The sequence below is a fragment of the Macroventuria anomochaeta genome (assembly GCF_010093625.1).
Source record: "Macroventuria anomochaeta strain CBS 525.71 unplaced genomic scaffold BU25scaffold_2, whole genome shotgun sequence".
Lineage (NCBI taxonomy): Eukaryota > Fungi > Ascomycota > Dothideomycetes > Pleosporales > Didymellaceae > Macroventuria > Macroventuria anomochaeta.
The window spans coordinates 638,644-665,077 of record NW_022985363.1 but is presented as its reverse complement, the minus strand read 5'-3'; the positions used below and the strand labels follow the sequence as shown (position 1 = coordinate 665,077).

At 52.6% G+C, this 26,434-nt stretch overlaps 11 protein-coding genes across 11 annotated transcripts; 5 read left to right on the top strand and 6 right to left on the bottom strand.

Moving 5' to 3' along the window:
* Positions 1-111: 111 nt before the first annotated feature.
* BU25DRAFT_330144 (uncharacterized protein) lies at positions 112-1,481 on the top strand (the record flags this gene model as incomplete). Its single annotated transcript, XM_033702345.1, has 2 exons — positions 112-259; positions 310-1,481. The coding sequence occupies 2 exons, from the start codon at positions 112-114 to the stop codon at positions 1,479-1,481; spliced, it is 1,320 nt and encodes a 439-aa protein (XP_033566929.1).
* A 2,767-nt stretch (positions 1,482-4,248) lies between these two features.
* On the bottom strand, positions 4,249-6,232 carry BU25DRAFT_329908 (uncharacterized protein; the record flags this gene model as incomplete). Its single annotated transcript, XM_033702337.1, has 2 exons — positions 4,249-6,113; positions 6,160-6,232. The coding sequence occupies 2 exons, from the start codon at positions 6,230-6,232 to the stop codon at positions 4,249-4,251; spliced, it is 1,938 nt and encodes a 645-aa protein (XP_033566928.1).
* A 1,225-nt stretch (positions 6,233-7,457) lies between these two features.
* Positions 7,458-8,147, bottom strand: BU25DRAFT_453924 (uncharacterized protein; the record flags this gene model as incomplete). The annotated part of the gene is made up of 1 exon (XM_033709835.1): positions 7,458-8,147. One exon carries the CDS (start codon positions 8,145-8,147, stop codon positions 7,458-7,460), a length of 690 nt encoding a protein of 229 aa, XP_033566927.1.
* Positions 8,148-9,205: 1,058 nt separating this feature from the next.
* Positions 9,206-11,427, bottom strand: BU25DRAFT_453923 (ANTH-domain-containing protein; the record flags this gene model as incomplete). The annotated part of the gene is made up of 5 exons (XM_033709834.1): positions 9,206-10,515; positions 10,565-10,676; positions 10,726-10,916; positions 11,060-11,300; positions 11,380-11,427. The coding sequence occupies 5 exons, from the start codon at positions 11,425-11,427 to the stop codon at positions 9,206-9,208; spliced, it is 1,902 nt and encodes a 633-aa protein (XP_033566926.1).
* A 383-nt stretch (positions 11,428-11,810) lies between these two features.
* Positions 11,811-12,430, top strand: BU25DRAFT_330228 (CS-domain-containing protein; the record flags this gene model as incomplete). The annotated part of the gene is made up of 2 exons (XM_033702346.1): positions 11,811-12,035; positions 12,083-12,430. The coding sequence occupies 2 exons, from the start codon at positions 11,811-11,813 to the stop codon at positions 12,428-12,430; spliced, it is 573 nt and encodes a 190-aa protein (XP_033566925.1).
* An 859-nt stretch (positions 12,431-13,289) lies between these two features.
* Positions 13,290-14,012, bottom strand: BU25DRAFT_453921 (uncharacterized protein; the record flags this gene model as incomplete). The annotated part of the gene is made up of 4 exons (XM_033709833.1): positions 13,290-13,452; positions 13,546-13,661; positions 13,724-13,854; positions 13,910-14,012. 4 exons carry the CDS (start codon positions 14,010-14,012, stop codon positions 13,290-13,292), a joined length of 513 nt encoding a protein of 170 aa, XP_033566924.1.
* A 1,356-nt stretch (positions 14,013-15,368) lies between these two features.
* On the top strand, positions 15,369-16,073 carry BU25DRAFT_436470 (uncharacterized protein; the record flags this gene model as incomplete). Its single annotated transcript, XM_033708949.1, has 1 exon — positions 15,369-16,073. One exon carries the CDS (start codon positions 15,369-15,371, stop codon positions 15,918-15,920), a length of 552 nt encoding a protein of 183 aa, XP_033566923.1. The 3' UTR covers positions 15,921-16,073.
* Positions 16,074-17,047: 974 nt separating this feature from the next.
* BU25DRAFT_487166 (molybdopterin-converting factor subunit 2) lies at positions 17,048-18,366 on the bottom strand. Its single transcript, XM_033711260.1, has 2 exons — positions 18,340-18,366; positions 17,048-18,091 (listed from the first exon to the last, which is right to left on the bottom strand). Exon 2 carries the CDS (start codon positions 17,983-17,985, stop codon positions 17,431-17,433), a length of 555 nt encoding a protein of 184 aa, XP_033566922.1. The 5' UTR covers positions 17,986-18,091; positions 18,340-18,366; the 3' UTR covers positions 17,048-17,430.
* Positions 18,367-18,525: 159 nt separating this feature from the next.
* Positions 18,526-20,154, bottom strand: BU25DRAFT_487165 (uncharacterized protein). Its single transcript, XM_033711259.1, has 3 exons — positions 19,335-20,154; positions 19,057-19,285; positions 18,526-18,984 (listed from the first exon to the last, which is right to left on the bottom strand). Exons 1-3 carry the CDS (start codon positions 20,131-20,133, stop codon positions 18,705-18,707), a joined length of 1,308 nt encoding a protein of 435 aa, XP_033566921.1. The 5' UTR covers positions 20,134-20,154; the 3' UTR covers positions 18,526-18,704.
* Positions 20,155-20,293: 139 nt separating this feature from the next.
* BU25DRAFT_81452 (uncharacterized protein) lies at positions 20,294-22,140 on the top strand. Its single transcript, XM_033712144.1, has one exon. It carries the CDS (start codon positions 20,318-20,320, stop codon positions 22,058-22,060), a length of 1,743 nt encoding a protein of 580 aa, XP_033566920.1. The 5' UTR covers positions 20,294-20,317; the 3' UTR covers positions 22,061-22,140.
* Positions 22,141-22,247: 107 nt separating this feature from the next.
* Positions 22,248-25,551, top strand: BU25DRAFT_357433 (uncharacterized protein; the record flags this gene model as incomplete). Its single annotated transcript, XM_033703572.1, has 3 exons — positions 22,248-23,101; positions 23,155-23,291; positions 23,342-25,551. Exons 1-3 carry the CDS (start codon positions 22,575-22,577, stop codon positions 25,549-25,551), a joined length of 2,874 nt encoding a protein of 957 aa, XP_033566919.1. The 5' UTR covers positions 22,248-22,574.
* Positions 25,552-26,434: the final 883 nt, after the last annotated feature.

The window sequence follows — 26,434 nt, the reverse complement described above, 5'->3', positions numbered from 1 at the left end:
CTCCCTCACCACCACCGCAACACGTTTGCAACACTCACTTGTGCCCTGCATACCCCAACCACCATGCGCGGCGGCCCGTACCCGCCCCGGGCCAGTGCCAACACTGCCGCCATGCGCGCACCCGAACCGCCCAAGCGCAAGGTATTCAACTGCATAGTCGACGACACCGCCTTGATCGCTGGCGTTAAGAAGAGCACTCGCGACGGAATCCGCAAGTGGATCTCGCAGGGCGCCATTTGTCTCTTTGTTCCACTGCACAGTATGCCTTGAAGAGCGCTCCCGCTCTTACCCTCACTAACATAATACTAGCACTCACTGCACTTCACCGCCTCAAGAACGGCAATGAGCGTATCAACGCAGACGCCCGTGAGGCTGTTAAGTGGTTGGACGAGATCACATCCCTGTCTTCTGGCGATGCAGCCGACCGTGTTCTACTCGAAGGCGTCGACGAAGCATACAGCACCTGGAACGAGGTAGAGAAGTTCATGCTGCCCGAAACACTGCTTTCTATGGACGACAGTGAATCTGATGAAGATGACTACCACGAGGATTTGGAGAGCTCGTTCAATGCGCTCGACATGTCTGACGAAACTTCCATGAGCTCTACGCATAGTCTAGAGGATGCTGCACCAAGAACGCCAGAGTCGCCGCGATCGTCCTTAAGCAAGAGCAAGACTGCCAGTCACGAAGCGGCAACATGCAAAGAGGATACAAACGCTATCTCCTTGGAGTCACCAGATCGCACCGCACGCAACAGCGCAGAACTATCCCGTGAGGAAAGGTCGCCCAAGCGTGCTGTACCCGCCTATCTAAAGCCATTGTTCAACCACGTCCTCTGGCGCATCAACAAAGAGTCGAACCCAGATGCAGCGCTTGCCTCCTACATTCTCCTTACGAATGACCCCACCAAGCAGATAATTGCTTCAAAGTTCGGCATCCGCGCAAAGCGCCTCGAGCAGCTTCGTGATACTGTTGCCCGCGAGGATCGAGAGTACAAGAACCATTTGACTCTGCACAAGATCGAGTCAGAGTCCAGCATCGCAAAGAAGAACACGGCAGTGACACCCAAGGCGGCAGAGCGCCCCAAATCCAGCCATTCGAACCAAGATAAGGTGGAGGAAGGATCTGACGATGAAGATGTCGTTCTCTTCCAACGTGCGCCCCGTGGTCCAGCGGCGATTACGAATAACCAGCGTGTTTGGGACCCCAACGACTTTGGCCGTGCCAACCAGCAGCAGTCACTACGTGGAGGTCGCGGAGGACATGTTGCACCTCGAGGTCGTGGTATGCCATCCCCTCGAGGTCGTGGTGCATTTGTCCCTCGTGGGGCTTACGTTCCACCAGGACCGCCAGCCCGCGCACCGCCTGCTCCTCGTCACGACCCGAATGCCCCAATTGATCCGAACTCATTCGCTCGCCCTGTCCCTCGAGCAAGCCCGGCACGTGGTGGAAGTGGACGAAAGCTATGGGAGCCGAACTAGACGTCTCGGACAAGGCGTCAAGGATGACAGCCTGGTTCACACACACAATTTTCCATGCTCTACTAACGGTCATACCGTCGAGATCGCACCCAAGGTCGACCACAGAGGCAGGGCTCGAAATTGGCATAGACCCACGCAGCTTGCACGTGTCAGCTCTTCGGCGCAGTGCTATGGGGAATGTTCACCGAGGTATTCAGAAATGACGAAGAGCGTCAAGCGTTCGCTGGTCTCTGCATTTAATACATTCCACAAAGCCTTCGGATGGCATTGCGTACATTCGCAAGAAGCTTTGTTCGCTCGCTATGTCGAGACTAAGGATCTGCCGTACACATCAGGTGAGGAAGTACTGCTACTCGGCCATTTCCTTGTCTTGTTGTTATTTTTGCTATTACTTTATCTAAATTGCAGGACCCACAGAATCTATCTCAAGTGGCTGAAATAAAAAGCTTGTTATTCCTTACCTCACTGGATTCTGTCTCCTCAATTCTCTCTTTCAACAGCCTGGAGGTCGCTAGGCAACTATCAGCCCTCCGGCTCAAGGGGTTCTAAATCCCTATATAGCGTCAGTACCTCTAACTCAAACAACGTCGAACCCTGGAGGTATTTAGCGAACTTACAAGCAGGACCGCTACTCAGCCATTCGACCGGGGTGAACCGAGTGTCGCAGTCTTCCTAGTGTAAAGATACAACCGTTCGTCCTCAACCTGTGCGTCTCCAGCCTGGAGGTCCCCAGCGCCCTCTGATCTTGTGCTGGCCATTGCTTCTGACCAACAGTCCACTTCTGAATATGTCTCCTCGCTCTCTGGCTCAAGGGGCCCCAAGGTCCCTACAAACAGTCAGCAGGCAACTCAAATAATGGTAAACCCGGAAATATTCAGCGAACTTACAGGCAGGACTGTCAGCGAGACGAATATCCCAACCCGCCGGCTGGAGATCCTCCGTGATCTCTACCCCTGCGCTGATAGACAATTCCTTCGGCCCCAATCTCGGCAATTTCACCTCTTTGGGCTGAGGCTGGAGGCCCTCAGCACTGTTGTGCGAGAACCTGTTCAGTCTGATATACTCGTACACCTGCGGATGATTCGCCAGGTACTTAGGTGAAAATTCCAGGGCTGGAGGTCCTCAGGGATACTTTGCGCTCCTGAACCCATGCGAGCAGATCTTGTGATGGCTACAAGTATGTCAGAACGTCAGAATGTCAGTTTATCATATAGGGTGGAGGTACACAGCAGCTTCCAGAATCGTGGTTGAGAATTGAAAACTGTGGGCTGGGGGCTTGCGGGATAGGTATAGTGATTTAAAGCATGGCATAATGGAGGCTAGAGGTCTTCAATGACTTACGAGTAGTGTTGGGCTCTTTATGGTGGAAGTACACTAGCCTTGAGGCTTGGTCGTTATGTGCGGACACGGTGGAACCTCTTTTAGGGTGAACTTGTGTGTGAGAGTAGATACGCTTGGTGGTCGATTTTTTTGTGTGGCAGCAATTTCTGGAGAGTGGATTTGTAGTAGAGAGATAATCATAAAACAGTGGGCATTGGATGTCAAACTGTGGTTCACACGGTAGTCGAACTGTGGTTGAGCAGATTGTCAGTCGATTTTCGCTTTGATGGTACCGAGTCGAATGATATTGAATGTCTCCAGGATACAACGACCAGTGTGGATGTTGACTGCAGCAATGTGAATGAGTTTGCAGTTGCAATTTATTAGATGTTATTAATCGGTGCTATAACATGTTAGGTCTTCTTTCTTCTTCAGTATTCTATAGTGCCTTACCCAAACCAAGAACATGCCTGTGTAGTGGATACCGAGTATCTGATTGATGTGTGTGCCGACACTCTCATCAAATCTCGAGACCGCTTATGGTACCAGGTTCGAAGGTGTCTTGGGCTTCTTTTTCTGGAAACACTGTACGGTTGATGTAGGCCTTTCGTTCTTCAACAGGGTTCTCCTGCAAGTTCTGTCAGCACAACAACGCGGCCATATGATGCGAAGTTGATGTACCATTCTCTTTGAATCGAAAAATTAGAGGGGGTGCAAACACTACACTTCTACTTGCTGCTGGTATAAAGAGAGTCTGGGTGTTATCCAAAGCAAGCTTGGCTGATTCTGAAAGTTGATCAAGAGCGACACTGGTCTCTTTCGGAGCGACGGTTGGTAGCGTGACCGTAGCTGAGACCGAAGCATCTTCTTGTGGCGCAGGGAATGCATTAGCGAAGCTGGCAGCTAACAGGCACAACGTTGTAGGTGTATTGAAACGCATCTGAATGTACATGAAGACCTGAGCTGAAGGGTTCTTGTGGCAGTCGGTATTCCTATGCTTTGGAGCATCCGAATGAGCAAGCGAAAACGAGCCTATTCCGCACCTCACAATGAGGCGTATGGAAGTGCCGACGTGCATATGAAGACTATTGTTGGAGCAAATGAAAGCTTGAAGCCAGACGTTGTCTCTGAGACTGGAAGCACAGAAAGTCAAAAGGCCTTCGCAAGGCTTGGTGGAATCACAGAAACCACATAAACCAACGTGACAGAACGCAGAATCCGAGTAGTGAGACCATATTCCACGGAGAGCGTAGGGAGTCACGCATTGTATGAGGCTTGCCTCGCGGCACTGCAGTGTTGATGCCATCTAGCTCGCACATTGAACAGTTAGACTACAATTGCTACATAGGTACAAAATGAGAACGCCGGAAATACAACTACCTTGGACCTGCAATATAATGTACAATAGCCACAAACCATATCATACAAACACTTTCTACAAACTCTCCTACTGCTTCACTTGCAAGCCATAGGTATCCCACTGCTCCGTAGTAGGTCTGTTCGGACTCTTGACCATAAGATCCTCGCCCTTCCCGCTCTTCGGGAAAGCGATGACATCCCTCACACTCTCTTTATGGCACATAATGGCCATCAACCTATCCCACCCTAACGCAATCCCTGTGTGCGGTGGGCACCCAGATCTTAGCACATCAAGCAAGTGCCTGAAGTCTTCGACGCGCTCGGGCTTCATCTTCAGTACGTCTCGGAAGATAAACTCCTGTACCTCGGCGTTGTGGATACGGCGACTGCCTCCGCCGAGCTCAACGCCGTTGACTACGATGTCGTAGTGTGCCGCGACAGCCTTCTCGGGCGCGGTGAGTAGGAGGTCGACGTCTTCGGGCGTCTTCGGCGCGGTGAAGGGGTGATGTGTCGATGCGAGGCCGGCAGTACCGCCCTGACCGGGTTCGGAGTCGACTGAAGGAGAGAAGAGGGGAAAGTCGTGGATCCAGACGAACCTGTAGTCGTGTTGGTCTGGTGGATCGACCAAACCTTGGGCAATGGCGGCTTTGTGCAGAGCGAGGCGCAGGTTACCAAGCACGGTCGAGCCGCCCGTGAAGGGGGCGGTTGGGCGTGCTTGCAAAATAAGAAGGTCGCCGTGCTCGATTGCAAGGGCTTCGGGTCCCTCCATCACGTACTGGTAGCCGAGGGGTCCTAGGCCTTGCATGGGTGCTGAGTGGTCGCCCACAAAGACGCCTGGTTGGCCGTCTGCATTTTCAAGAAACGGTCGGCCGTCTGGACTATCCAAGAACTTGGAGATGAACTTTCGTGTGACCTTGGGGTCGGAGGAGATTGAAACCTTGAAGGCCTCCACCGTGGGGCCCTGGAGGGGTGTGATCTTGCCGATTAGATCTGCGGGCAGATGCTGGGTGATGTTGTGTATCTTCGAGGTATACCGCAGATCAGGCTTGTCCGATCCGTACGAAGCCATGGCTTCTTCGTAGGTCATGCGCGGAAATGTTTCTGGTACCTTCTGCTTCAAGATTCTGTACCAAAGAGCTCTCAGTAACCTCTCGATTTCAGCCATGATATCTTCCTCTGCTGCAAAGGACATTTCCATATCCAGCTGAGTGAACTCTGGCTGTCGGTCGGCTCTTAAGTCTTCGTCGCGGAAGCAGCGTGCAAACTGGTAGTACCTAGTGAAACCTGAGGCCATAAGAATCTGCTTGTACTGTTGCGGACTCTGAGGAAGTGCGTATGCCAAACCCTTGGTTCGTGTTGGCACGAGAAACTCTCGTGCGCCTTCAGGCGTTGACTTGAAAAGAACAGGGGTTTCAATCTCCTTCCATCCATTGTCGGCCAGTTCCAGTCGCGCCCTTTGCATAGCCTTTTGCCGCTTGATGATGTTGTTGCGCAGCTCAGGATCAGTGCGCAGCTGTAGATGCCGCTGCTCAGGACCAAAAACGGTGTCTTGCTTGATGATGATATCGTTGGGAATCTCATTCAAGGGTGTGATGCTCGTCAGCGAAATCTCCCGATCTGTGATCAAGTTCATTCCAAGATAGGTGTCGTTTTTGGCTTGCCTCCTCTCTAGAAGCTTGCCTCGAATCATAACAGGAGTCCACTCTCTCAGTGTCCTGAGACGGACGTGTGCTTCTGCTTCCTCACCCTCAATGTTGCCAGTCGAGACGACCTGGATGCACCACGTTTGGTTTTTGCTGCGAAGCATGGCGAAAGACAGCTTGGCGTTCACATCTCTCCGTGTGCTCAGATAACCGACTATCTCAACATCTCGACCTGCTCTGTTGTGGACCAAGTTTGCGGCTCGCAATTGTGTCCAGTCGTCATCAAGATGCTTCCAAGAGCGGATTCGCGCTGTAAATAGATGAGTAAGAGGATGTAAAAGTGATAATGAGCATACTGGATTCTTTGAAAGCATCTAATGTCTTACGAAGCTTCTGCTCTGGTGACAAGGCGGGTGCACCGGGCTGCATGCTCACAAACGAGCGGACCGCGTTCCTCGAACATAATGGGGAGCGACTGAGCGTGATCCCGTGATGGCGTGTTCGAACAAATCGAGATATCTCAGCGTAGGAGCTCCGCAGACATGCGCCGCGACCTACAGCATGCCGCGAAGCATGCACCAGACTCATCTCCAGGTACGAAATAACACAATGGCTTATAGCTCAAGTCTGATGTTCATGACGATGATTCCTCGACTGATCTTGAGATTTACGCATGGTGCCAAGACCTGGCCCAAGCGCGCCTCGCGCCTGCACAAAACTTTCCGCGCTCCCACACCTCGTTTTCTTCTTCATCCTTCCAGTTTAACTACTGTAAGTCACCCCAGCCATATATTCCCTACCACGCCAACTAACGCAATGCGCAGATGATGAAAGCTCAGCGTGTTTAATTTGAGCAGCCCTCCTCACCTGCCTTCGAACTCTCCCTTTACCGGGCTTAAGTGGTACGCTGGTAGTTGTGGAGGGGTGCATGACAACCGCGTTCGGCACACCCTTCTTGTTACAAGAACGGACGCTTTACGGCATCTCTGATTATCAAACTGGACGGTGTCTTTCCGCCTCTGCGCGGCGCGATCACAATCGATATCGAACGACGAATCGGATGGGCCATGTACATTACCACCAAGATATCAATACAACAGGATTTTACGAGCGACCTTCGTGCAGTGATGTGGATCGAGACTGAACCTTGGGGAGTGCGCACTCATAGGCCCTGGAAGGACCTTTTCCCAATCATCGTTGTATACATTTGAAGTCGCAAGGCATTCTACCTTCTTCTTCTTAACGGAACAGCGAAAGAACAACACTTGAAACGCAATGCCAATCATTCCTTTTCCGCTTCTATCGAGATCTGGAACGTAAAGCAAATGCTACATGCTCTCTTTCATTCACAAATTTTGAGGACAAACTTTGAAAGCTACGAGTCTCACGTACAGCAGATGCCAGATAGTCCACCGATAATCTCATTCTTGTTTACGTCGTAATCCGCTTTACTTGCTATATGGTTATGGGTATCGTAGAGACAAAACGTATCGCAGAGCCAAAACACCGTAACGCCGTCGAAGATTGAAAGAACAAGGACAGGGGGTAAAGGAAACCAGTTACCATCCATCTATCCCAAACACCAACCTTCTACCAGACAAACCAGCCATGTTATTAGTCCAGACCGAAAAGATCGAAACAATGCGACACTCCATTATACCCTCCGCCACCCAGCCAAAGGTCTCCATTCATCCGTCCGCGTCCTTTTGATCCTCCTCCACCGCACCACCCTCTCTCCATCAAACTCCCTTTCAATCTCCTCGTCCTCATCGTCGCCACCCCACGACCTCTCTCTGCGTCTCCGCTCCGTCAACCTTGACCTCGCACGCTCCCGTGCCTCGTAGTCTTCACTAACACACCTCTCCCTCCTGTGGAGCAACTCAGCGGACCAGACATGCGCCCGCGCCCTCTCATCATCGGACTCAGTCTGATACCTCCTTGGAGGCGGGGATAGATGTCTCGGGCGCTCAGACGTCAGTCTCGCGATCCTCAAGCGAAACCCACGCTCTTCGTCCTCATTGTGTTCGTCAGCAAAAGATACGCGTCGATGTCTCCGACGTCGCTCCCTTTCTGACTCCTCGTTGCCTGAGTCGCAGCGCTCTTCCGCTCGCGAGTCAGACCAGATGTTCCAGCGCTCAAGTTGGCTGGGCTGGTCCCGCCTGACTAGTGCGCGGGAGGGTCGGTGGTTTCCAGCGTAGGGGTAATCGTCGTAGCCGTCATCTTCATCGTCTGAGAGGAAGAGACGCTGCCGCTTGAAGGATGTACGCCGTGGAAGAGGTGGCGGGGAAGTGCGCTCGCGCGAGCGAGAGCGCGTGCGTGTGTGGTGGTATGTGAAGGCTGACATTGTGGATGGCTTGCGGCGCCAGTGAGATGCCGTAAGATGTATTCAATATGGTTGTAAGCTTGATGGAAGTTTGAAAGAAGTGTTGTTGCGCAGCGTAGTGTGATGTGAGATCAAGTATGAAATGGTGTTACTTATACTCTCTGCTGCGTTGAAGGACAAAGTAACAAGCAAACTCTCAGAGTCATTCATTCACCTTGTATATCCATATTCCTCCATGTCTTACTTGCCTAGCCATGCGTTCACGCATCATCCCTACACCCACATTTTAGCACCGCCTTTGCGCCGCAGTGGCTCAGCGAGTGGCTGAGGCTCTTTTGTCGCGTTCTGATTGGCTCATATGCGCGTGTTGGTCAGAGCACATGAACATCTTCACCCGCCCATGCGAACAGGTTGGGTGCCTGACCAACCTTCCAAACACTGGTCACGATGACGTGTGGTTTGGAAATGGCGTTCGGTGTGCTGAGGACTGTTTGCACGAGTGCGTGACTTGTTGCCATGGGTGGCAGTGAATTTGGGAGGGTTGGGGGCCGTCTGAGTTTGAAGGTGCTAGGTGCGAACTGTGGTGTCCAAAACGGTCGTTTGGGGCAAAGAACGCGTGTGCAGTGTGGTGCCTGATGATCTTGGTGTTCGTCCGGTCGCCGTCGCCTAAATGGCCGCGCAGAGCCGCATGGTTTGTCAGTCACCTCTGAGCGTTGGTGACTGGATGAGGTGCCGCAGTATCAATACCTATATTCACCGGTGCATGCCCTTTACCGGCTTGTGGCTGCATAATCAACTAAACTTACAAAGGGGCCCTCCCAGTGTCCTTAGCTCGTCTACCCACAAGAGCTCTTGAGTCCTTCTCTTGCCTGGTGTGCCGCACGCTATTGCGGCTCCATGCAGGTGTATCTTCCAGTAACAAAAGCAGGCAACTACGAAAAGTGACCAAGCCCAACGCCATACCTGCCATAGCATGGCAATACCCGTAGCCAGAGTGATCTCAATCACATGACCGCATTACTTCCCCTGTGCAGAACGACTACATCGCCCTCACCCCACCACCAGACCTTGTTCGGTGACTAGCCAAGAAAATTCTGTTGTTGCTGTTGTTGCCCAGGTCGTGGGAACACGCTCTGTGTAGGCACTTGATCCATATTCATGCCGCCAATTGTGCCGCTGCCAGTGTTTTGCCAGCCGTGCTGCTGGTTGACGAATGCGCTTTGCCTAAAAGGATTCGTGCTTCCAGTTGCGTGTACTGAGAGACCACCTGGCGGAGATGTGGCATTTTGTGGAGATGCGTTCCTGGCAAAAGGGTTTGTGCCTGTAGGCGTAGGTTGGAGTGCTTGTGCCTGTTGTGGTGCGAAGGGCGATGGCTGGAACGACTGGGCACCGAACGGCGACGAGCCCATAGGTGGGGGCGATTGCTGTTGAAAGCCAGTAGTCTGTTTCGCGAATGGGTTTGTTGCAGAGCGACCCAGTGAGCTTGCACCGGTGGGATTGTTGAGTAGCTTTGGCTCAGCCGCGCCTGTCATACTTGGTAACATAGACTGACGGAAAGGATTGGTGGATGTTGGCTGTTGTTGTTGTTGTATTGGCTCAGCAATAATGGGAAGCTGCATTTGCTGTTGCTGAGAAAAGTCTGGCACGCCATTCTGGGGTATTGGTGCAAGACTGTTTTGAGGGCTGAATGGTTGAGGCGTGTACCCTCCAAAACCTGCACCCGTAAATTGCGGCTGTATTTGTTGTTGCTGCGGTTGCTGCTGTTGCTGCATTTGGAAAGGATTGGTACTTTGTGTGTTTTGTGGCATGAAGGGCTGCTGCTGTTGGCCGAAAGCCACATCATTCGCGGTCTGTTGAGGCACCTGGAAGGCTGGCTGCTGGAAGCTTTGCTGCTGGAACGCTTGGTCAAACCCTGTCTGTTGCGGGTATTGCTGTTGCATGGGGGCTTGCGTAGCCATGGTTTGCTGATTATCTTCCAAAGAGGCAAATAAGTCAATGAGAGGTGCGTTGGTGTTGACCTTTGGTGCTGTCTGTGATTGAGTGCTGGGCTGGCTAGCTGGCTGGCTTGATGGTGTTGGTCGTGGTTCTGATGCTTTGCTGGCTCCATTGCTCGCTCCGTTCGTGGATTTCCCTCCATTCTTCTTGGCCTCTTTCTCTGCGATGTACTGGCGACGATTTATCTCAAAATCTTTGTCGTGCAAGTACTCCTCCAAGGACGCCGCTAGACTTGTCGGGGCATGCTTGATCTTGGGTATCTCTAGTCTCGTTGAATGTTCATGCGAGCGAGCCAAGCTGAGGTATTGAACGACTGCTTCAGTCTGTCTTGCGAAGGTTCGATAAATAGCCAGGGCGCGTGTTGCATCAGGTTTCGACATCTCGAAGTAATGTTCTGCTTGATTAGCACGGTCACAGAGCAGCTGCATTGGTGGTCATCTTACCTAGAACGTTGATCGTACCCTCGTTCATGACATGGAACAGCACCAACAAATCCATGGTAAGCAGTCGGAATGCAGTCAACGTGATCTCGTTCTCCGGCTCATCGTCGAACGGCTACCAGCTCGTCAGTACCGAGTTCTCACGCAACCACAATCTAGCGTACCTGGCACTTCAGCAGGTATCTGATCTGCTCCTGAACACTCTCTGCCTCTCGAAGTAAGCCTTTCTCGACCGTCAACCGCTTGAGACGGCCTTCGCCGCCACGTACGTAGTCGACTTTCGTTACGCCATACTCAATTGCTCGACGGAGTAGATACTCGGTGTATGTTCTGATGTTGTGACCCTGAGTCTGCACTGTTACACATACGTCAGCACAAGCTTGCTGAGCAAACCATTCGCCCTTCAACCGGCATGGCTCATCGATTTGCGGAGGTGTGACGTTTCGAGCTATAGGCCATGCTGCCATTCTCCTCTCCAGTCCAATCTGAAGCACGTACCCTCTGTGAAAGAATTGATAGCGAGCTTCCTCTGCGGATTCTGCGCCAGGTATTTCAAGGTGACCTCAGGTTCGCCCTCTCGTATCATAAGATGCACGATGATCAAGCTCTTGAATACGATCGTCCATGTCGAATCGCGCAACCGGTTCGTAAGGGCGCGGAAGATCTCAGCAACGCCTGCTTCGCCTGCATGTGTCGCGACGAGAATATGTTCGACATACTTCGACTTTGGGGCCGCAAGCTGTGTGTACGCTTTAGCGTGTCGCAATTGATAGATGAGCCCGGATAGCAGCTCCAGCGCTCAGAGGACCGAACGGTACCTTTATCTTCGTCCCGCCCTTCACACTCTTCTCGAAGGAGCTTGCCATGAGGCCTGGAAGATGCTACAGCCGGGGTGTACCGGGGGTCCGCAGTTGTGTCGATGTTTGTTGGGTCGCGAGCGGTAGGGGTTGTTGCGGCGGTGGCTCCGCTGTTTCTATCGCGACATGCTGGCGCAGCTATGTAGAAAGAATACCAGGGTCGTGTTTATCAATGGGCAAAGGGATACGGCTTTCGGGCAGCGGCAGCACAGATACGTGGTTAGTGTAGCCGGGGTGCTTGTACGTATAATGAGGATGGACCCACTACAACGAGCTGCCAGCTAGGCGATGACGCTGCACCTGCCGAGCGCCGCCGCCAAATGTTTGGAGGGGATCAACTGCCAAACACCTTCCCCACCAAACAAATCAAAACACCGCACCAACCGCACAACATGCCAAGCGACCCTTCACCCGAGGAGCAGAAGAAGCTCGATGCCGAGGCAAAGGCTACGGAGCAGGCCGAGCAGGCCGCTCTGCCCTACAAGTGGGACCAGACGATCAAGGACCTCGACATTACCGTTTCGATCGAGTCAAAGTACAAGGGCAAGGATCTGGATATCAAGATCGCCAGGAACGCGCTCAAGGTCGGCATCAAGGGCCAGGAGCCCATCATCGACGTGCGTTCCCTATATAATCTGTCCAGGGTCCTTCTGATATGTACCAGGGCGAGCTCCCCCACCCCATCCGTGTCGACGATTCTACCTGGACCCTGAGCACCTCAGCCACAGGCAAGGATATCGAGATCCACCTTGATAAGGTCAACCAGATGGAGTGGTGGGCGCATGTCATCACTTCAGCCCCAAAGATCGATACCAGCAAGATCCAGCCCGAGAACAGCAAGCTTGGCGACCTGGACGGCGAGACACGGGGCATGGTAGAGAAGATGATGTTTGACCAGAGGCAGAAGGAGATGGGCAAGCCGACAAGCGACGAGCAGAAGAAGCTGGACATCCTGGAGCAGTTCAAGTCGCAGCACCCCGAGATGGACTTTTCGAACGTCAAGATGGGATGAGTGCAGTGCAAAACATGTAGAGAGGACAACAAGGCTATGAATTGCAGAATGATACCCAATGTTAGACGACTCTTGGTCTGGACCTTGAAGTGCAGCGCGGAGGTATCGTCGCCTCCAGCTGATGCAGACTGCGAAAGAGCTTGAGGTGGATGGGGAGGTCGCGACCGTGTGGATGGATTTTGCAGCAATGCACCTGACAATATGGGTTTTATCGTGCAGCAGTTGCGTGGGGATGGGAAGGAAGAAAGTTGACAAGTGGCAGCGGCAGCAAGGACGAACTGAGCCCGTCCGATTCCTTGCCTGCACAAGATACAAGTCTGGACCAACCGCCGTCGCTTCAGACAATACACGCATACATCACCCTCACTACACTGCACATAGCCACACATCGCTACAATGGCATCGAACGTACAGCCAAAGAACACAGCCGTAGAGTGAGGTCGCCCCACCAAGACTGGAAGAAGGTGGCCCGGGTTACTTGGAGTGGAAGCACTTGAACGAAGGACTGCCACGATGGTCACCTAGGGCTGCATCCGTGTATGAGAACGCGATGCTTCAACAGATGGTACGCAATGTGCACAATGTAGCGGGGTCGAGTGCACCTACGCAGTGAGCGTATCTAGGGAAAAGACGTTCAGGTGTGAGGTTTACACTTGGCTGGCTGGAAGATGGATATATCAGGCATAATAAAGTCTCATTGCTAAAGAGTGGCTGTGCAAATCTCATCGCATCGTTACTCATCCAGTCATAAGGAGTGATCCCAGTTGGCCAAAACCCTGAACCCCACGCTTCAGCATGCTATTTGTCACTGCAGGACATCAAAGCAACAATCTGTTCGCTTCGCATGATTGCGAGTCGCTTAGTAGCCGCCCTTCTTGGTCGTGCAGACAGTCTTAGTCTCGGTCTCATACTTCGTGGTTGGGACATTGGTTTCCTTGGTCTTGGTCTCATACGTGGTCTTGTAGGAGGTGTAAGTGACATAGACGGTGCCTGTGACGGGCTTGTAGGAGTAGCCGGTGGAGCTTTTGGTCGAAGTCAGCATTTACTCGAAGATTGACTACATTGCGAGTCGAAGAAAATGGTTGGAGGGTCAGATTGAGCGAGGGTGGACTTACGTGCTCTTGTCCGTCTCAACCTTTGTGCTGGTCTTGGTCTCGTACTTGGTCTTGTAAGTGTAAGTGGTGACGGGAACCTTGTCAGTGTAGGTCTTGGTCTCGTAGTATGTTTTGGTCTGAGACTGTCAATACATATGCTGAGAGTTTGGATGATGGAACTTGCCGTCGGCTTGTAGACAGTAGTGGTGTAGGGATACGTCGAGGTAGAGGTAGTGAGCTTCGTGCTGGTGGCGGGATAGGGCTTGGTGTCAGTCTTGGTCTCGTAGTAGGTGCTCTTCGTCTCATATGTCTTGGTCTTGGTTGAGTAGACTGTGAAATGGTCAGTAATCAGTCCAGTGATGGATCTATGAATCACCAGTCTTACCAGCAGAGCATGTGGTTGTTTGCTTGTCGTTGTTGGGGAAGGCTACACCGACAACGAAGGAGGCCGAAGCCAGAATAGCGAAGATGGTGTTTTGGAAGAGCATATTGAATGTTGTTGTGGAAAGTGAGGAAAGGTCAACGAATGAAGTGCAATGAGAATGTTTGTTGGCGCTGAAGATCTGCTGATGCTGGTGGTTCCCTTCGAGTGGAGGTATGACTGACTTTATACAACACTCTCACCCCATGTGCATTGTTTTCTTCGAGATTTCATGCTTCGTGATGATCGACTCGAATCGAGGATGCCACATAGTCAATGCCTTGCGCAACACTATCAGCCGAAACCAATAGTCAGGTTCCCTCTCACCAAAGATCGTACCGCATGGTGAGTTGTACCTGGTCGGAGGCTCGCGTACATGCGCGATGGTGAAGCTATTCTCGCGGTCCTGCGTCTGTGAGCGTGCGGTCATGGTAAGACAAAGTTCAATTGGTGACATTGGATGCAACTAGGAGCCATTGCCTATTCCGATTGGCAAAAAGGGACAGCCAGGATAGATATGGTGTTGCTCGCGACTACGAACAGGGCTGAAGTAGCCCAGGCACGAGCATGCACACACACTGCGCTCTAGGAATATCCTTGGCCTCTTCAGATCATTGGTATCACACACTATTGAGAAGCTTACAGTAGCCTTGAAGCTACCGCCATCGCAGCCAGCATATTTGGCAAACGTAAAGCACAGCCTGCCACTGATTTAGTAGTTGCTGCAGAAGGAATCGCTAGCAGACGGGGTCGCCGAGCAGATTTGGGACCTCGAGACAAAGAGAAGAGCGATCCTGCGAGAGCGAACACTAGGGAGCACATTGATGGTGCCCTATGGGGCCCGGGATGAGGGTCCTGCACGTTGCTTGTGTACAGTCAGATGCTGTGTCCTTGAGCAACGTTCGGAATCATCGAGTCTGTCCAAATATGACGCAGTAGTCCGAGCTGCGTGCAGACAGCTTAGTCAAAAGTACCCATCGGTTTGAAGCAGTGGTTGCGAGCAGTGGCGGCATGTAGCTGCAGTACATTGAAGATCTTGGCGATGTTGTTGGAGTTGTTGTTCATCTGCAGTCACGACAAAGGGCAGCCATCCCTGGCAGAACCGCGGTCAATTGAGTAGCACCTTCAACTTTTTTCGTGAACGAAAACAACAGCCTCTCACAACACGCCATTGCCCTCCAAGAACCACCGTTTATCGTCTTGTTGTAATCATCATACGACTCATCATATCCCGAAATATTTGTGCGACGTCTGGCGACCGGTAGAACGGCCTGACCGCCGTCGCATATCATCTCGGGGGTCCGCACGACCTGCAGCAGGGGAAGCTGATCCCGCAACTTTCTAACAGAACTACCCCGGATTACCTGCATAATCACTACACGGGCTCATGGAAGCCATACAGAAACTTCCAATCATTCGCATGATGACACGGTCTTCCCCTCCGCCGGTCAACAACTCGCCGCCGCAGAACAGCCCGCAGAGCAGCCCACCGCAAAACAGCCCGCGGCTGCAGTCACCACCTGAGGCCACCTTTGAACGCACGCCTGTCACATCACCACGCTCATTGCGCCAACTGTCAGTCTTCTTGCTTGGCTCTGCATGCCTTGTAGCATCGACGGCGATAACACGCAAGGCCGTCTGGCGGCGGCAGCTTCGCGCCCAGCCATCGTTCTACGCACCGAATACGAATCCGCACGAGTTCTTCAGTCCCATGTCTGATGCCCTGCAAGCACTAAACATGGCCACAATGAACTGCTTCAGTGTTGGCCTCATGGCTATAGGCGGAACCATGTGGACGTTAGACATCGCGAACCTAAAAGAAGCACGGTCCATTCTGCGAAGGCGGTTGAACTACGACTCGATATACCGATCAGAAGATGACGTGCCGAATGGCCTTGGCGAGACCCTGCTCAGAGCGGGGGAGACAAGAATAGTGGAGGAAGACGGGGACGGCAACGACGCAAAGCCTCAGTGACTACAAGCCGTAGTGTAAGACTAAGAATGTAAGAATAGTGTACAAGTCAGCCCCGGCTGAGCTGCGTACCGAGCGGGCAGGTCGATCCACTGCTGGGAAGCGTCTCGCGCGAGCATGCCAGTCTCCAGCGAGACTCGATGGCTGCATCTAAGCATATCAAATCAAGCGCAGCATCTTGGCACTCCTGGTGTCAAAGGATCAGCATTGTTAAGACCACAACCTCTCAAGATTAATTGACATTTTGCAGGTCGGAAGATGGACTTGGATGTGACTACCACGTGCGCCGGCAATTTACAAAGTCCGAACACTGTACGACACTTGACATGTATGTGTGTAAGTTCTGTCCACGGATCTTAATAAAGCAACGGAATTGCCCTTCTCGGAGCCGGAACATACACAAGCGCAACCCTTGGCGAGACTTTCAAGCCAGTATTCGCCCTTACTAGACCCAGGCGTCGAGCTTATTCACCTGCCGGCGTGTTACCCCACAGCATGAAGTGGTGTAACCAACACTTTTCAACCATTTCCGGTACCAACAACAAAGTCCTCAGCCTTCCATTGTCACGTCAGCGTGGGCCTCAAACTTTCCGATGGCGAGTGACAGCAACATGGTGCTGAACCCTGATGCCTCGACCAGTGCTTGTTTCGACCACGATGTTTGTATCTTGACAATGCGATCCAAAGTCAATCTACACATGACTTCGGCGTGACTGAAGTACTACTGTACAAGATAAGGTACTTTACAAGTCCTAAACGTTACCCGGAGGCTCACCCTGAGGAGTCAGGCTCGACCATTTGTATACAACATACACCATGTGTCTTTCAGAAGGCTGTTCTGTAGCCATTGACTTATGGAATCTCGCTGGCTGAGGAGCCGTCGAGGCCGCATCAGCACTGTTTGCCACACCTTGAATCTATTCGTGAATAGCATGTTCCGCATTACATACTATTTCCTGCGATGCAGTCGTTTCAGCTCGAACCATGTCATTGCATAATGGATGAGCCAACGGAAACTCGACATGACTTGCGAGGATCTGCTTCGCAGCCACATCTCGCTTAATTCCCGTCATCGATCGATGTGCATCCGTGTAATATGTCTTTTCAGCTGCTGATCGGTTGGAAGTTGACATCGTTTTGTAGTCACTAGTATAGCTCCCGCTCCGTGGATCTATCCTCCCGTAATGCTTCTTCAGCCATCCCTCGCCAAACCCGTGCGATCTTCGAAAGCCTCAATTGCTAAGCAACTTCAGCTCTTTCCAGACAAAGGCATTGTCCAAACTAGCACATCCTCTAAACCAACGCGATCTGCTTGGCAGTGCCAGATCTAGAGTTACCATTCTGCCAGCCTTACTGTCCTTCTCTCCGCCTGCCTCAACATCAACATCATGCACCCCATCATTTTGAGGCCCTCTACCTCACTAACCTCCCCCGCACCCGCCCAAGTACTGTTTGCCTAATTCATCTGCCACAGTCCGGTTCCCCTAGCTCCATTCCACGACTCCAGGTCCTTCTACACTTTCGGCAACCCCTTCTCTTCCTCCTTCGGTACCTTGTTCCCCATAACTCCATCCCTATTCGCCCTCCACACCCCCTCCCCCCCCTCAAATCTCTCCAACTTCCAAATCTCAGCCCTGTCCTTGGTCATCTCTAACGCCTCTTCGCCCGCCAACCATGCCGCCTTTCTGTGCGGCGCGCTCACCGCGATCACAATGCTCTCCTCGCCGATCGGACACTCGCCCAGCTTGTGACTGATAGCGATCTTGGTGCACTTGTGTTTCTCCAGGATCGTGGTTGCGATCTTGAACAACGTGTTTTTGGCTAGGGGTGTGTAGGATGTGTATGCTAGGCCGGAGACGGGTAGGTTGTTGAAGGAGTCGCGCGTTGTGCCGATGAAGAGGACGGTTGCGCCCGCGTTGGGAGAGCGGACGAAGGTTGTTAGGGCACGCGAGTCGAGGTCGTGGGGCGTCAATTCGATGTAGATGTCGTCTGTGGCTTTGACGACGGCTTCAGAGGGGATGTCGGGGGTGAAGGTTGAGCCTTCTGTTGTTGAGGGGCCTGATGCCATATTGGGTTGTAGACTGGGATAGGCTTGGGTTTTATTATGCACTGGCAACGATGATGTGAAGTGTAGTCGATAGGATGGTGTTGAAAATATGCTGGGGAGAAGTGACCTTGTCTTCGTCAGTATAGGCTCGTGTGGTGATAGTGTTCCACTACTGTTCCTTTACTCTTTTGATATGTTGAAACTTTTGGATAGTGGTGTAGAGGTCACATGCCGAGCGCTCGGAAAACAGCTTGATAAGAGAGAACAGGATGATGAATACGTCCCAAGACCATATATTGGTCCAGAAACGCAAAGAGAATGGTATGTAAGAACGACTAAGAGACAAGATACACTACACGCATGAGCGACACTTACTTACCGCTGTTGAATCTACGATGTATTTGTTGTTGTAAGGGCGGAACTCCAGGATCGCTGAAGATGTAATGGTGACTAAGAATGCGTGGGGCTCACTATACGCAAGTCTAATTGGTCAGTTCCTAAAGTCGCTTCGAAGAGCCGAGATGGTCAACTTTGTGATGCGTGATGTCATAGCAGCATTGGCTGAGGTCTAGTACTATGCTATGGTATTCTAAGGCCATAAGTCCTAACAAACAACAAGGAAACGCTCCGTTCTATCCAGATAGGCATGCAATGCAGAGCTCGTCGTGTGCTCAACCCAAGCAGTTATAGCGAGATGGGGGTTCGCGTATTCGAGTCCTCAATCCTTCTCATAAAAAGATCTAGTATCGCTGCCTGTGCGTAGGGTACGACGGACGCGATGGGCGGTCGTTCCCAGCCATCATGGCAAGACGAGCGGGATGGATACCGCCGTTGTCAGGCTCAGCAGCAGCCTCCTCCTCGCCATTCGCGTCCTTCTTGCCCTTCTTAGCTGCGCGGTCGGCCTGCTTCATCTCGAGCTCAGCGCGCTTCTCGCGGTCGTTTGCACGCTCGTCGTGCAGCTTGTTGTTCTTGGCTGTAATCTTCTCGCGTCTTGCTTCGCTGTTACCGCCGCCGCCAGCACTGGGATATTGTTAGCCGAGATAGAGATGTATTGACCCCTGGGAAGGAGCTTGGGGATGTGGTCTTGCTCACCTCAACTCGACGTTGATCTTACGGCCTTCCTTCTTCTTGCCGTCAGGGAAGACGGAGTGGTGGTACTTCTTCAGAGCTGTCTCCATGCGGTCGAAACGGTCGAACTCGACGAAGCAGGTGCCCATGAATTTGTTTGTGCCCTTGTATGTGCGCAGACGGATCTCGGTTGGCTTGATTTTGGCGAAGTGCTCCTCGATCTGCTCCTTGGTAGCTGTGTAGGGAAGGTTGCCTGATATGATTAGCCGGAAATTGACATTGGATAGATGCATTAAACATACCGACGAAGACAATGAAGCGGCCCTTCTTGCCCGCTGCCTCTTCAGTCTCGTCCTCAGCACCGGCGTCAGCCTCCTCTGTCGCGGCATTGCCATTGGTCTCAGCAGCAGGCTCTTCTGTCGCTGTAGCACTGCCATTGGCATCAGGTTCCGCTGCCTTCTTAGACTTCTTCTCTTTCTTCTCTTTCTTCTCCTTCTTTTCTTTCTTGTCAGATTTATCCTTCTTTTCCTTCTTGGACTTCTTCTCGCTCTTCACTTCTGCATCGGCGCCGTCCTCCATAGCGACGTCCTCAGTTGCGCCATTCGTTGTAGCAGCCTCCTCTATGGGCACGCTCTCAGCCTCAGTCTTGGACTTTTTAGACTTTTTCTCCTTTTTGTCTTTTTTATCCTTCTTAGACTTTTTCTTTTCGTCTTTCGAGGCTGAGTCGTCGACCGCGGCGGTCGCATCGGTCATAGCGACATCTCCATCGACTTTAGTAGGTTCGGCGCTGTCCTCGGGCTTCTTCGACTTCTTCGACTTTTTGGACTTCTTCTCAGATTTCTCCTCAGCAGGCGCAGCTTCCACAGCAGCCCCCTCTGTAACATCCTCTGCGACGTCCTTGGACTTCTTGGACTTTTTCGAGTCTTTTGACTTCTTATCCTTCTTATCCTTCTTCTCTTTTTTCACCTCTTCTACGGGCGCATCGGCGGCTTCGACGTCCTTGGATTTCTTGGATTTCTTGGACTTTACTGGCGCCTCTGCGGTCTCTTCCGCCTGCCTCTTGCGGCTCTTCTTCTCTTCTTGAAGCTCGGACTTAGACATAATGGGCTCGTAAAAATGGTGTTGTACTGACTGTGGAGAGTCGGGCGCGAACATGGAAACGCGAAATCCCAACTTTTCTGCCGGGCGCTAACCGTCACCAGTAGGCGGTAGCGGCGCGTTAGTGGCACCTCCGAAAGCTCACCTTCTCCGCAAGATTCACCACTCGCGTCGCAGCGAAGAAACAATGCCGCCTCCGGTTCGTCGAACGCAGCTGCCTCAGCAGGCACTGCGGTCATCCAATGCACGATCGACCGAAATCACATGTCCTCGCCAGTTCTCGTACAAGCACCCGCGCCAATTCCTCGTAGCCCACCCAGGCTTATCGCGGCCGCAGCTCCCCTTCCTCTACCCCTCAGGCCAACACCTTTCTAGCGGCCAGATCGCTCGATTGTTCTCGATAAGCGCAAACCATAAGAAGTTCATCAAGGAGACAGCGAAATTGAGTGTGCGATATTCGATCCTCATATTCTTGGTTTCGTCATGCGTCAGTATCGCTGGAATGGGCATTCTGAGCGAGCAGCAGGAGCGCGCCTTCCCGTCGCCACATGAATGGAGTCTGATTACGAGGTTCCGTTTCAGGAGAGGAAAGTGGTGGCAGGTGCCTGAGAACAATGAAGAGGAAGGTTTTCCTAATTGGGCGCGGGTCTACGATGAGCTTGACCATGCGCTCAGTCGATTAGAGGACCCGAATACAGATGGAGCAGGCCTGGCTGAACAAGAAGAAGGAGGAATCCTGGTCCCTGGCGTTGGCAAGGCAGGATTGGACATTACTGCAAAGAGCGAGGAATGGAGGCAGGGCTACTATGAAGTGCTGATTGGCATGGCTGCAGCAGCGGAGCGTTTGGAGGGATGGGTCACAGACAAATGGAGAAGAAACGTATGGGCACCCGAGTTCGTCGAGTCGAAATCGAACCCGCGACCGAAAGCCGTGCTGCCAGGCATGCCAGAAGTGCCGGATGAGGACAACCGTGTACCTGCCAGCGATACTCCAGAGACTTTTTACCTGAAGATCATCACAACGAAGGGATTCACCACACACCAACGTGTCACAGCAGCGCTTGGCTACGCTGATTGGCTTAGCTTCAAGAAGCTACCCGATTCCGCTGAGGAGATGTATCGCTGGGCGCTCGACATCGCCATTGCAGGCCTGCCGACCGCTGACCCCTCGACGGTCATTGATCGCCAGTCTGCCGTGCTGTCTGCGGCCGCCCCGAAGGAACTCATCACACCTAACATCGTCTACGCCGCTACGAACTTAGCCACTTTCTTTGCAGAACAAGGAAGAATGGCCGCATCCTTGCCTATCCTCGTCTCACTTCTTCGCGCACGTCTCTCTGCGGACGACGCACCACCTTTGTCGAACAGCAATGCACAGGATTCGAGTTTGATGGGCACAATACTGAGCTTGCTGAAAGAGCCAGACTACCCTCCAGTACCACCATCTGGAGATGAGCCTCTTCTTCGCGGTGAGAAAGATCGTTGTGAGGAGGCTGCATTGAAGAACTACATTGGGGAGATCCTCTTTGCTACTGCTGGCTCTTCTTCTGAGCAGCGCCAGCAAGGATTGTCCTGGGTGCGCGACGGCGTCTCCACTTCGAAGATCGCGCAAAGCCTGGATCCGATCAGCGCTGATGACGAGCTTCGCAAGAAATGCGAAAAGTGCGAAGAGGTTGGCCTCGAATCATGGGGCAAGATCATGACATATCTTGCAGCTGAAGCTCGAGACAAGCAAGATTCCGCGACTAGCGGTGGTCTGACAGGGCTGATCTGGAAGATTCGTGGCACTCAGAAGCTCGAGAAGGACGTTGAGAACTTTGAGGGCGAGGAAGAAGGCGTAGTGATGAGGCTGAACAAGCTCAGAAGCAAGATGCTCAGAGATGAGTACGCAGAGATAGATCGCAAGTATGCGAGAACCTTCGTCTTCTAGACGTGCAATATACGTCGCTGCGCGCGACAATGTAACAACACGGAACCTCAATGGTCACAATCTGCGAATGTTAAATCAAGCTTCGGTGGTGGATCTCGAAGATGAGGTCACCTCACGCTAGTGATCCTTGATCCACGCATGCGTCTCCACACGTGGAAGCTCCGATGTCCGCCCCGCAGCTCCAACGCGACTGCTCACATTCCTCACCGCAACAAACCTAAGAATCGTGTTGCTGTCGTTTTACTCAAAGCAATAATACCCATGCCGTGCCCAGACTACCTTTGATCCGCTCAATGCCCGTCAGGACCTGCATCTCTTCACTAGCGTCGCCCGCTACGACCGTATTCGAACCGTATCAAGCCCATCCGCGTGATCGAACCCTGAAGCTCTCGTCCCATCCACTCTGAGCAGAGTACTACAGTCCACAGTCCACAATCTACAGTATAGAGTCGAGCCCTTGAAACGCGATACACACAAATGATGAGCGGACAAAGAACGTAAGACAACAGGCAAGATGAGTGGGGCTGGATCCTGGGGGTATGGGACGTTGTTGCAGACGTTCATATGGGGGTATCTGATAGGAGGACTGACACTGCTGCCGGCTGTCGCTGTCTTTGCTTGGTACTGGATTACAGCCCAGACCGACACGAAGCCCCTGGAAGAACCCCCAAACGACCTCGCAGATCAGGAACGGCGCAGGAAGTCGAATCGATCTGTCCAAGAGGGAAAGGATGAATACCTCAAGAATCTTGGGGTAGGCTTGGATGAACACATACTCGAAGGCTTGAAGGGCAGGACCCATGAGGCAGATGTGTTCGCTGGCTACTTCGCGGTCTGCCGCGAGTATGTGCCTGGCGGCGTGAATGGCAAACCCCCAGAGCGCACAACTCCTGCTGGTGCTGTGGTGGCCATGGAGAGTCCTAGCATATACCAGTCGATGTACAGCAACATCTTCAACAGGAACAAGACAATGAGCCCGTCGCTGGACGCACCAAATACGAAGACGAAGAAGGCCCGGAACGTCTTCTATGTCGTCTTGAGGTAGGCTGCCCTATGCAGTGGCATGGCTGACGTAGAGGCTGACCGCGTACCAGACTCGGACATCTCATGCTGTACGATAACGAAGATCAGCTCGATGTGCGCCACGTGATTTCGCTCGCACGCTACGAAGTGGATATATACGCTGGAGGCGAACGGATACCAGAGGGGGAGCTATGGATCAAGCGTAATTGTACGTAACCTTTGCCTATCCGAATGGCACCATCCAACTTACGCTTGCAGGTATTCGTCTGAATCAGAAGCTCGAGAGCGACCCTGGCGCCGAAGCGAAGGCCTTCTACCTGTTCTCTGACAATTGCTCGGAGAAGGAAGACTTCTACCACGCAATGCTCCAAGCTCAGGAACATCATCAGGACCACACAGCTCGCCACCCATCTCCGGTCCCACTCAAGTTCGACACGCCAGACCTTGTCAAGCTTGTGCAGCAACTACACGCAAACGAAGAAAACCTACATACACGGTGGATAAATGCGCTTATTGGTCGAGTCTTCCTTGCACTCTACAAGACACCTGAGATCAAGAACTTCATAGCGACGAAAATCACGAAGAAGATCGCACGTGTACCGAAGCCTGCTTTAATCAGCAATGTCCAGCTACGCAAGATTGACATGGGTACCCTACCGCCTTTCGTCACGAATCCCAAGCTGAAGGAGCTCACCGTCGACGGCGATCTCGTTGTTGAAGCCGACGTAAGCTACAAAGGGAATTTTCGAATCGAGATCCAAGCCACTGCTAGGATTGATCTAGGCCAGCGGTTCAAGGCTCGTGAGGTTACGCTAGTCCTGGGGTGTTACCTGAAGCGATTGGATGGACACCTACTTCTCCGGATCAAACCTCCCCCAAGCAATCGCCTGTGGATGACCTTTGAAACACCACCACGTGTGGAGCTGTCAGTGGAACCAATTGTCAGCTCACGACAGATCACATATGGCCCCATACTCAGAGCTATCGAGAGCCGTATCAAGGAGGTATTGATCGAAACACTGGTATCACCAAACTGGGATGATATGCCTTTCATGGACACGATTGCGCAGACCATCAGAGGTGGAATATGGGAGGGCGCAGGGAAGGGCAAGGAAGAGCTCGATGTGAAAGTTGAGGATAGTTCCGGTCTGGACTCTGCGTCTGTAGAGATCGAGCAGCTCGATACCGACTCGATACACTCTCACCTGTCTGTACCTTCGAGCATCGACTCAGAAGAGATCGGGCTGGGGGTTACTTCTGCAACCGACTGGAGGCCAACGCCTACGAAGGCACGCTCATTACGATCTACCCCCTCGGTAAAACTACCATCGAACAACGCATCTACCGAAACTCTCGAGCCAAGCTCCAAATCGACACCACACATCACACCCCTGGGCTCTCCACTGCGATCCAACACCTCGGATTTTGCGTCAACACCTCCCGATAAAGCCACAAAAGAAGTTGCAGTACCAACGCTCTGGTCAGAATCCTCGCACTTGACACCAAATCTGCCGACTGAGCCCATTCACGCCCGATCAAAATCGAAGGAGGATTTGACTCCGGAGCAAATCGCCGCCGCCGCAGCAGCAGCACACAGTGCTCACACAACCACGACAAAGAAGCAGACTCTCAACCAGTCTTTCAATGCCGCCGCTGGCGCTGCTCGGAACTGGCTTGCTGCAAAGCAGACTCCTGGGCAGCCTCACCGCAAGAAGAGTAGTGTAGACAGCACCCACTTGCCAATCGGCGTACATATCCGCAATGGACAGTTCCACGATGGTGACGCACCCGCCGAAGCTCCATCACCGCAGCCTGTCACGAAATCTCACACAGAGCCCATGGGCCGCGGCCAGCCCTTGCCACCTCCCGGAACGCCTCTGCCTCTACCACCTGGAAAACAGAAGACATGGGGTGTCCCGATACAAGCAGCATCAGCGTTAGCAAATTTGGCAAAGCGGAAGCCTATTAGTAGCGGGCCTGCTACCAGCACAGCAGCGCCAGAGAAGACAGCTACTGAACGCCCGGGCTCATCGAAGTCGTCTTCAAATGATAGTCTGCACCAGCTGCAACAGCATGATGACCATGAATCTCATTCAGCGTCCGCAAGCGCGCAGCAGGATAGGGCCGCACCGCGCCGAAAATCCTCTACGGGGAGCACAACGAGCCAGCACCCTCCATCGCTGCCGAAACGAAGACAGAGACAGTCCAGCGCAAGTCAACACTTGAACTCATCAATCCGACACAGTGCATACCACGATGGAGCGGGCGGAGAGGTGTTCGTAGTGGAGGCGCCGCTGGCGGAGGTCAGTGCGCCGCCGAGCCCGGCGGTGGGAGTGAGCAAGCAGCTCGGCGATGATAAGAAGAGTGCAGGCGAGGACAAGGTTATGGGCAGAGTATCTCGAGGTTCAAGTTTACAGTCAAACAAGGCTGACAACGAGGCTGGACATGGGACATTCCCGTTTGCATAGGCGATGGGGGTGCACAATATCAATACAGAGATACGAGTAACATGATCATTCGAGGTGTGAGATTAACATGTCGTTCTCAAGCTGTTCGTCTAGGAGATCAAAGGCAATCACAACACTGCAATCATCCGCATTCCCGCCCTACGCTCCGGGAAGTCTGTTTGCTCGAGACAGACGTCCTCGTCTGGCACAACCGCTCAGGATCTCATCGAGGCTCAAAACATCGGCAGTGGCTTATTTGGCCAAGCCTACCAAGCGCACACATTCAAGTTTCCGATACTGAGTGTGTGCTCGATGGGTTCGTGTGCGTCGTTGCGGCGAGCGAGCCGGCGTACGCTGTCATGGTGTGTTGCGAACGGGACGAGGTATTTACTTGCCTGGCATGTATTTGGGTCTGTCGTCTCGACGGGCGATGGGTGAGCCGTTGATCGAGGCTACGACCAATGGTCGATGTGCAATCAGATCAAACGAGGCGGAGGTGCTTATATCGGCATCAATATAGGGTGAGAGCGCGTTGTAGACACGCCCCTAGGCCCATGAACTGCATTTCACTGTTTTATCCACACACTCGACGTTGTCGTGCCGCGTGGGAGTAATATCATGGGTGCTGTGGTTCGCAGTCTCGAGTGAGGTTCATGTTCAGGCACGGAGCTGGCGGTTAAGGTTTGCTCACTCGTAGTTCGCTGCTGCACGGACGTTGTTTACCATGCTGTTGAGATTGGAGGCAGAACCCTTGCATGTCACTGGATGTGTTTATATGGGCGAGATTTGAGTTGGATATCAGAAAACATAATACGAACGATGCAATTGTATGCGAGGTCCATCAAGACCTTACCATTACCTGAACTGTAAACTGAATATCCAATACTACGTACCCAATGCTTCG

Coding starts and splice junctions, on each gene's coding strand:
- BU25DRAFT_487166 (XM_033711260.1), bottom strand. CDS start 17,985: ATGGCATCAGGCCCCTCAACAACAGAAGGCTCAACCTTCACCCCCGAC.
- BU25DRAFT_81452 (XM_033712144.1), top strand. CDS start 20,318: ATGCCGCCTCCGGTTCGTCGAACGCAGCTGCCTCAGCAGGCACTGCGG.
- BU25DRAFT_487165 (XM_033711259.1), bottom strand. CDS start 20,133: ATGTCTAAGTCCGAGCTTCAAGAAGAGAAGAAGAGCCGCAAGAGGCAG. Junction 19,286..19,334: donor CCGCTTCATTGTCTTCGTCG/GTATGTTTAATG, acceptor TAATCATATCAG/GCAACCTTCCCTACACAGCT. Junction 18,985..19,056: donor AAGATCAACGTCGAGTTGAG/GTGAGCAAGACC, acceptor ACAATATCCCAG/TGCTGGCGGCGGCGGTAACA.